We start from the raw sequence: 14,100 nt of genomic DNA, 5'->3' as shown, positions 1-14,100 counted from the left end.
TGTCTGTGGGATGCTTTAACTAAAGCTCATCCAACAGACTTTAATTAAAGCACCCCAGTAGCCTTTTTTAAACCCATGGGAACTTATATAGGTGATGCTGCAGTGATGCTAGAGCATTCTAACTAGAACATGGAACAGACTCAATTTAAGTGAGTCTGCTCCAACACGTTCTAGTTAGAATGCATTGGAGCATGTGTATAGGAACCCTAGATGTCTAGAGGGACCCTGCCACTGGTGGCAGTAATGGTTGATCCATAAATATGTAAACTACTCTGGAAAAACCTTGCTTTTAAAGTTGTGCGTAGTCAGCTGCCCGAACAGATCATGTAATTTGAAGAACATGTAAGGTAAGTACACTTCCATAAACTCAAGCCGTGATGTCACGTACAGCTGTCCAAAAAAAAAGGAAAAAACTATTTTGGGTTATGTCAGGATATAGGAAGTAAGCATAATATGTTGACTCGATTCATAAAATAGGAACAAAATAACTGGATAAAGACAAGAGATAATTGTAGAAGTGCACCGATATACTGGTCCATATCATGTTGGCACTGATAAAAGGAAAATTGACATCATCAGCAGTCAGATTTTTTTTGGCCAATGCGGCTAATGTCACAAATTAAATTCTGCATGCATGCACACAGCCTCAGCATGCATGTGTTCAGCCTGGCAGCTTGGAGAGCAGCATCTGGCTAGTCAGTCCTTGGGGGGAAGGGGTGTGGTGGGGGACAGGTTGAGGCCCTCACAGTGAGGGAGGAATGGGGCTGGGACAGGTGCTGCCCAGCTGGGGTGGGGCAGAGCACGGGATGCAGCTGTGAGTGGCTGGTTTGGGGGGCCTGGTGGGGGGAGCTCCTGCTGCTGCATGTACCCCTGGGGGAGGCATGGTGGGGGATGTGAAATAGAGGGCATGGGGTCCCCATGCCTCCCCTGGAGGTGCATCCAGCAGTGGGAGCCTCCGACTTGGACGAGCCTCTTGCGAATTTGTCCTGCACCTGCCCCAGTCCCTCTCCTCGGGGCAATTTGCTGTGGGGGCCTCAATCTGCTTCCCACATCCCTTCCCCCACCCTCCCTCCTACCCCCAACAGACTTACCAGCTGGACACTGCTCTCCAAGCTGCTGGACTGTATATCGGCAATCAGATCAGTATCAGCTGATATGGTTCGTTAATAATCAGCCATTGGTATTTTTATTGGTGCACCCCTAATAATTTATTATGCAGACTACTTTCAAATATCCCATTTGTCAGCTGGTGGCAGTAGGATTGGAACAGGGCTAAATAGCCCTTCTTTTGTATTCGTTCTTCCTCATCTTTTTCAAACAGGCATTTTCTTCTAATTCTCCTTTTCTCAAGATGCATCTTGATGTAATTTGTTTTTTTTTATAGCTGGGGCAGTGCTTTATCTTTTTTGAAGTTTTGACACTCCACAGATTATTAGGTTCCTACTTCATTGCAAGAACAATGCTACTGGGAGAAGGTGATTGGTGGGGAAGGACAGGATTGAGATAGGGACAGGTTGGAGGGGGAAGATCAGAAGTCAGCATGAGCAAGAGTCAGTGCCCTTTAGAGGATGCTTTCTTACAAACTAGGAACTCGCTTATAATGGTACATACAGCTTTGTATGTCTGTGAAGTCAGCCACTCCAAAGTGAGGACATGCTAGAATTAGGGTTGCCTCTTGAAACCTTCAGTCTAGAGCCTCTCGCACTTCTCTGTTAGCAAATATCAGTGAAACCCACTGATGGGCAACTTACATCCTCCCCTAGCATTGATACACTTGGATGATGACAGTGTGCTGCAGCTGGGACTCTATTAGCACAATAGGCAACAGTCTGTTAAGTCAATCTAATACTTTTAACCTAGCAGCTGAAATATGTAAGTTAATTAGTGACTCGTTTTGATTTTAAAAAATAAACTAGGAAGTTATGTACATAAAACTATGCTAAAAGAACATTAAGGCTGTAAAACCACCTGCTGTAAAGTGATGAAATGCCAGAGTTATGATTACCTTTGAAACCTTCATTCACCCCAATTGTGTATGTCTTTGCATGATTGCATTCTCAGTGTTCCACAGGGCCCATACCTCATCTAGTGAAAAGAATGTCAGTGTTAGTTTAATGAACAGCTATTCAGCTGTTCATTTTCTCCTCGTTTGTTGTGCACCACACACATCTTGCTGCTCACTATTTAGAGGCGGCTCTGAAGAACTTCACCAGCTTCCTTGAATGCTTTCCTCTGGCACTCATCTTTGTAATATTTGAGTGTTTAATGACATTTAAAGAATTTTTTTTCAAAGTATATTCTACTGAAGGAGTACCGTGATCTGTGGCTGCTTGCAGACAAAAAACAAAACAAAAAATGACACACTACTTTTAAACTCCTCACATTCCCATGCCAAGCCCAGCACGTGCCCAGAAAAGGCAGTGCTGTGGTAGTTGGAGCTGGCTTGTCCAATGTCTGTATAGATTGGGCACCTTAGTGTGTGGGGCTTTTTGGGAGCTTTTATCTAGTAGCTAGTTGAATCAGCTTTAGATAAAAGCACCAAAAAGCTCTGCTGAAGCACCCTGATCTGCATAGATGCCGCATCGCTGGGCCGAAATAACATGCTGCTGCTTCTGGTAAAGCACAGTTTGGGGCGGGGTGGGGTGGAGATGTTAACATCTGCAAGGAGCCTGTGTGTTACAAATGAGAAACTGAAGTATTGAAAGATTTGAGGACAAATTTTAGATGACTTGAAACTGGACTTAATTTTTTGAATGTTGTAGCATTGTATAGCTGAAAATTAGATCCTGGAGTCTCAAATCATGAACTCAGAAAATGAGGGTTACATGATTCATAGATTCATAGATGTTAGGGTTGGAAGGGACCTCAATAGATCATCGAGTCCGACCCCCTGCGTAAGCAGGAAAGATGAGTCACATATGAAAGGTTTGGTTTAAATGACTTGACTAGGTGCATATAAGAACTGTGTAACCAAAGCAGAAAGAGCATTCCGTTTTAGAATGGATAATATAGATATAGGATGTGATCATGTATCTAAAAACTGCCTTAATTCTGGCATTTCCTTACTTTTGAGAACTTGATATCATAGTCTAATGTACTTTCAACATAGGTTGTGAGCTTTGTTTTGGTTTGGAGGTTTTTAAATGATCATTTACAGAGTGTTGACCTACAACATAAAAACCTAAAACTTTAATAACAAATTCAGTGAAGAAATATAGAAATATGATGTATAAATTACTAAACAGTATGGATAAGACATATCAAGCAATTGATTAAAAATTCTAAAATGCACGTTTATCTCAAAGCATAACATTCTTGTCAGTATTTGAAGTTACTTTAATCTTAAAATTTCTGTCTTACAAATCTTAAAAAGCCACTAACAGGTGGCCAGCCCATTAGGAAAAGGTTTAAAAAAAATAAATTGCTAATAGTGCTAACCAGGTATACTTACAAGTGGGTAATTTGGTAAGAACCATAGTTCAAGACTGAAGTCTAAAAGCCCAAAGTGGACCTGGTTTTCATACTCTATCACTTAGCTAAAATATAAAAAGCCTTATTAAATAAGGTAAAAATATAAAAGCATTCCTAATTGGTATATGAACATTACAGGAGTACCTATTCTTATTTCTCATGTAAGATTTATTTTGTCTAAAATTAGCTTTGTCTATCATCAAACCACTAAAGGTACTTGAGGCACATTGCAAACTTTACCCCATTTTTGTTCCATACATTTTACTCTTAAGTTTTCTAAAATAATTTGTGCCTTACATTGTTATCTCACCTGAGAATTTTCTTTGCCTGCTCTCCTCTTAGCCAAACTATAGTCAAGCAAATACAAGTAACTCTATACTATCTGCCCATTAAATAGCTTAAGGCCTACTGTATTCTACAGGAATTTTTATGAAGCAATCCTTCCAATGCCTTTCATAGATTGATAGGACTGTCCGTCTTGTCATAGGAAAAATATAAGAGGGTTTCAGTGAGTTGTCCAGTGCCACAGTATCAATGCATTGGCTAGTGAGTGTTGGGCCACCTTCTTTCCTGACACAAGTACATGTCACTGTCCTTGAAACCAGTTACTTCAGTGGGATTTGCATCCATTTTTACTTGGCTGAACTTTGAACATAGACCTCGAGTTCCTGATTTGTGTGCTTAATTGTTTGATCACTCCCCTTTCTTAATTTTCCACTGCAATGTTCAGACCACTGGTTCCAAATCCCAGGAGCCAAGCATCCTACCTTAATCTATCCTTGGCTATTACTGAGGCAGGTAAGGTTAAAATATATATTTACAACATGCTGTCTAATATTTGAAACTCATTGGTTTGTGTCCTCTGTGGTATAAACATTGCATTTCAGTTTATTGAAGTTTACATTTTTCTTCCTTACAGTTGCTACAGTTTAGTCTCAAAGATGTTTATAATGCTGAAAGGAGCACTGGGGTTTGCCTAAAACTGATTTGTGAATTTCTGTTTGATGCATTTGAGTTCTCAGTGAACATGCTCTTTATATGTAATCATTTTATTTTTTTTAACACACACTAAACCTAATTCGCAAATGCATAAGAAAGTCAAAATTATGACTTGCGGGTGAAGAATGTTTAAATTAATAGAAATATGCTGGAACCCATGTATGTGATGTCATGTATTCTAAAGGCCAGTGAAAATGCACCAAATTAGAAATTCACCCAACCATGGTTTGTGGCAAGTCTTTGGAACAAGGCAGTAAACTAACCTTTGGTTCCTAATGGTGAAGGATGCTTTCTCCTCCTCATGATAATACAGCTCCTGAGGGAATGCAGACAGATTGTCGATGTTAGGATGCCTCCTCTTCAAATCAAGTAGACTTTGACCACAGACTTTGAGTTGAACACGAGTATATCATTAGCTGTGTACTACCAATTCCTTTCCATTCTCATGGCTGTTCTTGAGAGCTACTCCCTCCCTTCTATTGCCAAATCATTGAAGCCTGGTATAAGAGTAATTCTGGCAGAGCTATCAAAGGTGGGTGCTACTTCTCTCTTGAACAATGGAAATGTTTCCCCAGCACTCATGCTGAAAAGAAAGATGGCTGCACCAAAGGTGGTTATTTTTTCCATAAGCTGGAAAGTAGTAACCATCTTAAATGTCCTTCAGGTGGCTGAGAACAAAGGGCACTTACACACGTGCCCAACGCCTGCTCTGATGTGTGCTAATGTCACAGCCTTTGTGTCTCATGTATTCCGCATCCCCATACTTCAAAATGTTGGTGGGGGCACTTTAACTAAAGATTGTTCTTCAATCTTTAGTTGAACTGCCCCTACCTCCATTTTGAAGCATGGGATGCTGGATACACGAGATGCTGCAAGTGCTCCCGAGAGCTGCTCTGATTTAAAGGGCTCCCTCTTCCCCCCACCCCAGAGCATGTGTATAGATGCCCAGGAAGTCAGTCAGGTGGCTTACTTGACAGTAGCTGTGAAGGGGAGGGGTGCAAGACCACCATCCTTCAAAATACTTCTGTCATTCCTAGTGTAAAAATCACTTGCTGTCAGTAAGGAGGTAGAAGCATTCTGTAGCATGAGAAACCAATGGTCAGTGCCCTACCTTTATTCCAGCGTGATACATGGATATGTACGCCATTAGACCATGGGTTTTTAAAATTATCCACAGATTTGAATCCTGACATTCTGTGGTCCTTGCTAATCAGTGTTGGGTCTCTGTACTCTGTCACTGATGAAAACTTATGAACTGCTGCTGTTCTTGCAAATTGCTGGCAATGTCATGGCTATGTAGTTGTGTTTTTTTTGTTTTTTTTGTTAAACCTTGTATTTATTAATGTAACAATTAATTTTACTGAATATCTATTCTAGAGGTACAGTAAAAACTCGAACATCAACACCTCCCAGTTTGGCAAGAAGTGCAGGCACAGCTGCTCTAGCAAGCAAAAGAAAAACTTATAATGCGGAAAGTTACTCAAGCAGGTAGTTTTTATCTTTTTTGTGCTCTTGTTAGTAACAGGCTTCAGTTTAAGGAAGTACTTGACTTTTGTTGGGAAGGAATATTCACAAACAGTGGTAGTCTCTTAATTCAAGTCTGTGGGTTTAACATTTTTAGTATGCTTTGATTGTGGGTTTGGCATATTTTTGGGCCCTAGCTTTATATAATTTTCAAATTATAGCTCTCTAAGATAAGGGAACACCATGGATTAGTTGGAAGTGTTAAGGAAATGCAATTACTTTCAACCTAAAAATACAGAACTTTAAGTTCATCATTGCATATAGAAACTGAGAAAATAGGAAGTTTGTAGTTCTAACTCAACAAGACTCAGAGAAAATACCACAGCCCTGATCTCCTTATGTTATGAACACCAGGCACCTCCTTTGCAGTTAGCTGGAACTGTGATGCTTAGCATGTGTGGAAATTGCACCAGAAGCAAGTCTGTCTTTTAAAAAACAAAACAGCAACAACAAATCCCCCATGCTCCCCTCCTGTCTCCCCTCTCCTCTGCTGTGATGCTAAATTGTATTCAGGTATATGGTGCACTCATATTGAGCTTTGTTGAGTTAGGGCTACATTTTTATAAAGTAATTGCTAGGTCAGTGTTAAAAATTTTAGATCAGTTAGTGACTCAGATGTTGCATCTGTTTCTTCTATTTCTTATGCTATTTTTCTTTAATGATATTTTTATTATTAGAAAATAAGGAGTATTTCAGCAGGGATATTCAAATACATGGAAGATTTATCCTTTTTACAACATCAATTTAAAAAATCCCTCGGTGATAGCTTTAGCAATTTTTTGCATGGATACTTGTACCAGCTTGAATTGAATTGAGCTATAAATATTAACATTCTTTATCTGGGAACAGGTCTGATGGCAAACTGGGCTATGACAGTGGAGACTGCTCATCCTCAATCAATGGGGGAAGTTCAAGAAGCAGTGAGGGAAATTCACCTGTGCAATTATCAAAATTCTGCCATGAATGTGGAACCAGGTACCCTGTGGATTGGGCAAAGTTTTGCTGTGAATGTGGAATTCGAAGAATGGTCCTATGAATATATTATTAAAAGCAAAATGGAAAAGAAGACCAGAGGCTCTGTTGCTTTTTGCCACATTGGAAAGCTAGAGAACTTCCAGTTAGATTTCATGCTGCAAACATACTTGAAACACCATGTTGTAACTTTGCTGAGTGCAATCCTTTTAGTTGCATAATAATTTATATATACAATATGTATACTGCATATAAAAACAGGTACCTAAAACTGTGCCATTCAAGGAAATACACTTTAATTTGGGGTGGAAAATAGTTGAAGTAGAAATATATTAAATCACTTGCCAATTGAAATGGGTTGATTATTTTGTTTTGTATAATCATAACAGGTAAAATATTTTTAAGTCATCCATCTGAGATGATAATCATCCACAGAGACCTAGCCATAAACAATTGGGCTAAAAATTCCTCCAAGAAGAAATCAGTGTACATTTGGCACACTGACTTGGAAGTTATCATGGTTAGACTATATGAGAACTACAGGGGTGCCTCCTTATAAATTGAAAATACAATAATTATATGTCTTTAAAATACTATCCTAATTGGGCTTTATGGTTGTTTTCTTGGTTTACTTCAAAAACTATATGTTAAAGCTAATTAAATAAATAGCCGTGTGAACATTTTTTATTCTTTATGTATATTAACTGCATTTTGCCATACATCTTTCCACATTCCCTTCTTTCAACAAGAACCAGTAGAGACTTCTTTTGTTATACAGGCATTTTATAAGTATGGGACCACAAATTTTAAAAAAGAATGCAGTTTTTCAAAACAAACTCTTCTTTACCACAACTGCCCAAATTACTTTCTGAAGCAACGCCCTCCTTCCCTTCTACAGGTCCTACTACAAGGCACTGCCCTTTTTTATTTCCTTCCTTTTTTTTTCCTAGGTAAAGGCAAAATCTTTACATACTCCAAATTTAGATTTTTGCTATGAGACCTTATTAGTGGCTTCAGTGGATGATCACAAGTACATGGTGGAAAATAAATTGTATGTCATTTTTTAAAATAGCCCTCCTAACTAAATGTGATCCAGAATAAATATTTGTAATTATATATTGGTACTGTATGGTTTGATAGAAGTTGTCATCACTTTATTCTTATTCCCATGCAAGTAGGTGTAATATGGAGCAGTAATGCTTCATGTGATAGTATGTAAATGACGTTTTATAAATGATTTTGTATTCTTGGGCTTAGTACGACAGACATTGTAGTCAAGAGCAAAGCTCACTTTGACTTCAAAGGGAAGCATGATCAGACCCTCTTTGGCTGTTTAAAAATTTTGTAATGCAATTTTTAAATAACCAGTCAGAAGCTGGGTTACTTAGTCTGTGAACTTTGTTTTGAAGGATTTATTGGTTTTGGTTGCCCATGGAAATGCAGTCTGAAAGAAGCTAGTTGTGCCTTTCCTGAATTGTGCTGTTTCATCAAAAGTTTTTACTCTTAACTCGCTACCACCACTAATATAATAAGTGTATGATTTATGTTAAGGTGGCATTTTGTAGCTGATTGCATTGTAATATGTTTAATTAATGTAATCTTAGGATAGTATTGACAGTTTTTTGAAAATGCAAATAATGGGGCCAACAAAAGCTTTGGTATCTATTTTCTGGATACCCTTCTCTGACTTCAGTGAATACCCACAAGTTAACTTGAGGCTGGCTTGTCATAGGCCCTAAACTATTGTTGTTTTAGAATTGACAATTTCTGTGGTGCAGAATTCCTTTGTAACTTTGCTTAGTAATTAAGCAGTCCTCAGAATTGCCCCTTTACACAGTGTAATGTTATCTTATTTTCAATCCATGAAATTGCCATTATGCTGTCAATACTTAGTGTGTTCAAGTGGGTAATTAGGAAAGGAAATTTCTATAATAGCTAGACTTGATGGACCTTGGCTAAGTTTGAGCTCTAGTAACCAAGCTAGGTAGAATTTTAATGTTAACAGTTCCATATTTACATATAGAAATCACAGTCCTGCGTCACTTGTACATGCAAGCCTCAAGGGAGGAGGAGGATCTGCAGCAGGCTTATATTAACGAGTCTCTGTAGCCTCCCATCTAGGGTGAATTTCACCCTCACTGATTTCCTGGGAGTTCTGATTGTTAAAAGATGGAGGAACAAGCCCAATATGGGTCAGTTAGTTAAAGGGACACTAAAGGTTGACACACTCAGCATGTGACCTATTGAGTTTCTTACTAGCAAAAATGTTACCATTTTGGGGTTTTAAAATAATCAAATTACCTCAGCTAAGCAGTCTTGAACAAACCTGCAAAACAAATAATAATGTGGCCACACAATACAAAGGAAAAGCACAGTAAGGAAACAAGCTTCTGAAGATGTTATTATAAACAGTAGATGTGCTGAAGGACTTTTTGAAATTATGTAAAATACATTGTTTGTCTTTCTGAAACACGTCAGGTTTTCAGTCTTCTGCATACAGTACATGGATTTATGGTCTATGGCTTTTTGGAGATTGTGAGACACAGGGCTTAGCCATTTTGTGAGAAAATTACCCTTGAGTTATGCACCATTTAGTTTGTTTTTATAACCACTCACCAGAAACAGTACATTTAAAAAAAAAATGTGTTTAAGCTTGAACTGATGCATGTTTTTACAAGAGATTCTAAAGTTTAATTTGGCATCACACCTAAGCAAATTTAATCTAAATTTGCGTAATGTGACATTTGATATATATTGTGTACATGTTTGAATCTTCAGCAATAAAGACATGAAATATGAATTTATCATCTGATTATCCTGTTTGTTACTTCAGAGTAAAGCTATCAGAGCCTTACTGCCTGTTCAGTTTTATGAACATTATTATTTATCTAATGGCAATTTTTTCAGTTTCTGCTTTTGTCTACAAAAGACTGCACTGCACATGTTGGCAGCACAGACTTCTGCTTTTCCATCCAAATGTTTTAGCAAACAAAGATGGAGTGGTTTTCATACTCATTTGCAGATGCTGTTTAAACTGAATATAAAACACACAATATAGTTACCGGGATGGCGGAAGAGAGAAATTAAAAGTAAGCACTGATGGAGGGATCTTAATGAGCATTTGGAGAATCTGTATCTTCCCAAGCATCTTTATAGGGTTGTAATGTTTTCAAAAAGGACCCATAGGGTGCATCGAGATGAGTGCAGTCATGTGGTACGTGGCACCTCAAACACGTTTGAAGTGCCGCATACCATACAATCTAGTGTTCTCCACGCTGCAAGAGCATGCTGCCTGTGTGGGGGCTGCTCTGGGTTTTTCTTCCATGGAAAAACAGAGCTGAGCCGCCTAGAGCTGTAGCTGCCGGCCAGACTCCACCCAGCAGGATCTCTGTGGCTGCAGCCCTGGGAGGCCCCCAGGACCACAGTGCTGGCCCCCACCTCCCTTCCCAACCCTACCTCCCTTACCACCTCCCTTACCAACCCTGGGGTAACTTGCTGCATGCCAAAGTGCAGCGCAAGGTGCGCCACTGCTAGTTGTCCCTGGGGAACCAAACATCCACTCACGTCTGGACATGCCCATAGTGTCCAAAGTTGTATTGATAACACTAATTAATAATTCCCAATAAAAATGGGCCAAATGCTACTAGAGAACTATGAACCTCCAAACTACTAAATACATTCATTATCACTGCCTAATTTAAAATGTGAACAACTGTTGGTGTAATCGGAAGTAATGCAACAACCATATGGTGTTATGACCTTTTACTATCTACCATAGTGTTCTACTAGGAGTCACTTACAAAGGTTCTTTCATTCTGCCGTTAGCTGAGGATGGGTTCCTTCATAAAGAGCCAATGCTGAAGAGAAGGTTAGTTGTGGCTTTCTGCATAAACGTACTAACACAAGAACTTCCCTCCTGTGAAGGCCTTGGGTGCTTTCATTTTATAGTTTAGGCCACCAGCTCTTTGTACTAGAACCAAGTAAAGAAATGTTATGTCCCAAAAAACAGACAAGAGATTTTGGTCCAGATCTTTAAAGGTATTTAAGTGCTTAACTTCGTATCAAAATCAGTGAGAGTAGATTTAGATTGTTTATCATACTAACTCTTCAATAATGTTAGTTAAGAAATGGTGAGACTGTTGCTTAGTAAATCAACAGTCACATTGAGATACTGCCTTCCTAAATTTACAATATACAAAATAAGGGACTGCTTTTTAAGGGGAAAAAAGTTAATTTTGCTTTCTACCTATTACCATTCCGTATATTACTATGTTTGAAGTTATTCTGCTAAGTAGGAGTATTGAAATCAATGGGAAATTACATGCCTAAATAAAAGTTTGGTGCTTAAATACTTTTTTCAAGGATCTGGCTTTCAGTCCCTTACCCATTGCTCTGCCTCTCCATTAATGCTTTCCTTTTATTCCTTCATTTCTGCTCACAGTTTCTGAAATTTGATCTTACAGGCTAAACTTTTATAGGCTATTAGTGAGATTTGGAGTCCCATTAAACTTCTTTGGTGGCTTTGAAGAGTTCAGCTTTAGAGATTTGTTTTGAATCATGTGTTGGGAGCTCTCCATGGTGCTCTGATACTGAACCTGCATCTTTACTGCATCTGATTGACCTACAGGCTGTGCGGAGAACAGAGTACAGACTATTAGATAAATTCTAGGAACAGATCCAGTGTTAGAAATGGGTGTTTCACTTATGTAAGTAGAATGTGCTTCTAGTTCAGTGTTGTGATTCTGGGGTGGTAGGACATCATGTGCGAAAGCAATAGTTATTTCATAGCAGGCCACCAGAAGGGTATTGTGTTCCCATAGCTTAAAAACCAATGAGTAATGCCTATTGTGATGTATGCTGACATCTTTTGGAACCAGTCTACGAAGTATAAACTAATATAAAGTAGGCTTGGTGCCACACAATCTAGAAATGATAGTTATGCATCACAGTGCTATGTATTATTGTATAAAGAATACGAACTTGTTTTTGTAGCTTGATTAATTTTTTTGCCTAAAAGGGTGTATTGCAACAAAATGGGCTATTCTGCTAGTTTGTTTATTACGTTTACTAAGTTGTGAAAATTAAATAGGTAAGAACTTTCAGTCAAACACCAAAATTAAATCTACCTTAAGTGCTTAATATAAATGAGTGACTTTTACCTGCCTAGGTAGTAAAAGAATTGCTTGCCAGGGTAAATAAAAGGGGAATGATATAAGGCACACTTCTTTTGTTTTTATTAGTCTTGGGGTACATATCTTTAACTTTAAAATATAATGTCATATCAAGTTCAAATATAGCTTAGCCTGTGCTAGGTTTTGAGTACGCTAGTAAGGCTGAAACATTGACTCAGTTTATCTTGTTCCTAACAAAATAGAAGTTCAGAAATCAAAGCAGTGTTTAGCAAATCAGCATTCACTTGGCTCTCATGACTTTACAGTGCACAGTATAAGGGATTACTTGTAAATATTTTAAGGGAAAAAAATAGCTTTTTTTGTTTGTTTTTTACTTGTTTTAAAGAACATACAGATGTCCCACAAGAATGGTAAAAGCATTCCCACGTGTAGGGCTGTGCACTTGCTGTGGCAAAAATTGTAGTGGCACAAGTTTGTGCCACTGCTTTTTGCTGCAGTGCACACCCAGGCACGTGAGGTTTGGTATGAGGCAAATTGCCCTGTTCCTCCCAGCTCCTACTGTGCTGAAGGAGTCAGGGGACAACTAAAGTAGTGAAGATGCTCTGGCTACTAGCCAGAGCATATCTCAGGAGAGCCCAGCCTCCATGTCTGGGTGTGTGCCATGCTGATTTTTTTCTTTACTTTTTTTTTTTTTTTTAACTTTAAAATGTGCCCCACGCTGCACATTTTTTAACATGGTGTGAGTGCAGTCTGTGGCACTGCAAAGAGGTTTGTGGTGCCACAAACTACACATGCCTGCACATCTGGATCCAGCCTAAATAGTGCCATTCCATAGGTTACAAGGGACTGGGCTATTTGGATTTCCTTTTAAAATAGGAATGTTGTCTTCATTAGAAACATCATAATAAAAAGGATATTCTTTTATCCTCTGTAAATAACAGACTTGATTGGTGACAAGGCTATCTGATGTTTCATTCAATTTAAACAAAGGTAGCTATAGAATACTATGCCCTATGCTCAATTAGTGCTGGAGGTTTTTGGCAGCAGTGGAGAGGGGCTTGGGCCTGAGCTCTGGAGTGCTCAGCCTCCCAGAAATGCCTCTGCTGTTCAGTGAAATTCGAATACTTATCCTTTTTCAAGTGCCAGTCCTTTGTGTGAGCTTGTGTATGCATCTATAAGCCAAAATACCCATTTATTTATTTATTTTTGTCAGTATTTGAATGGTTTTGGTGTAAATTGTTTGCTCTATACAACACGGTAGATTTGCAGTTATTACATCTGTCATTATGTTTATGCTTGGAACGTTAACACATTGAATGCTAAGCCATTGGGAGTCTCATTTTTACAAAATGACTGGGGGTTTTTATTGCTGATTTTAATATATTTAAGTTTGACACGTTTTTTCAAGTGTTAATTCTGCTTTGAATTTGCAAATATAATATGTAATAAATAAATAAATAAAACTTACCTTATAATATCTTGCTACAATAAAGCAAATATTCCATATGACACTTTCTTTTGTGTGTCCTTATATGCCCAAATGTGAGCTTGTCTGAAAATGTAGCCTAGCACAGCACTGCTTAGGACTCTGTATAGTTTGAGACCTGAAAATAATGTCACTTCCCAGATGCTGAATAGACTTAGTTTCAGAGAATCAATACGGAATATAAGTAAAATTTGCTGCAATTCTTAGATTGATAATGTTTAATAAATTATGTAACTTTGGCATCTGTTGTTTGTTATATTGTAATTGCACAGATATGGAAAGGCTTTCCAGAAGCCTATTTAACCCCCTAATCTCGATGAGCATAATTGTGTTAATTATAGGCAGAAAGTATGGTAGTTTGGCACCTTTATAGACTAATTATATAGGTACCACCCCTACTAGAATGCTCCAGACAGTGGCCAGATACTTACCAAGACAAGGCTATTTGATATTTTCCACAGACCCCTGAAGAACTAATTTAGACTGGTCCCCAGAGTTTCAGAAAGCAAGGAGGTT

General features: G+C 38.4%; 1 protein-coding gene across 1 annotated transcript in view; it reads left to right on the top strand.

The window, feature by feature from the left end:
* ZC2HC1A (zinc finger C2HC-type containing 1A) overlaps nucleotides 1-9,766 on the top strand; it is a 53,791-nt gene extending 44,025 nt beyond the window's left edge. The window contains exons 10-11 of the mRNA XM_025200448.1: nucleotides 5,848-5,958; nucleotides 6,844-9,766. Of these exons, the coding sequence (XP_025056233.1) occupies nucleotides 5,848-5,958; nucleotides 6,844-7,030 (298 nt within the window). The 3' untranslated portion in view covers nucleotides 7,031-9,766. The remainder of the gene's footprint in view (nucleotides 1-5,847; nucleotides 5,959-6,843) is intronic.
* The last annotated feature ends 4,334 nt before the right edge of the window (nucleotides 9,767-14,100 follow it).

This window comes from Alligator sinensis, unplaced genomic scaffold (assembly GCF_000455745.1).
Source record: "Alligator sinensis unplaced genomic scaffold, ASM45574v1 scaffold71_1, whole genome shotgun sequence".
NCBI classification, from domain to species: Eukaryota; Metazoa; Chordata; order Crocodylia; family Alligatoridae; genus Alligator; species Alligator sinensis.
The sequence above is the reverse complement of the archived record's forward strand: the minus strand, read 5'-3'. Positions and strand labels throughout refer to the sequence as shown.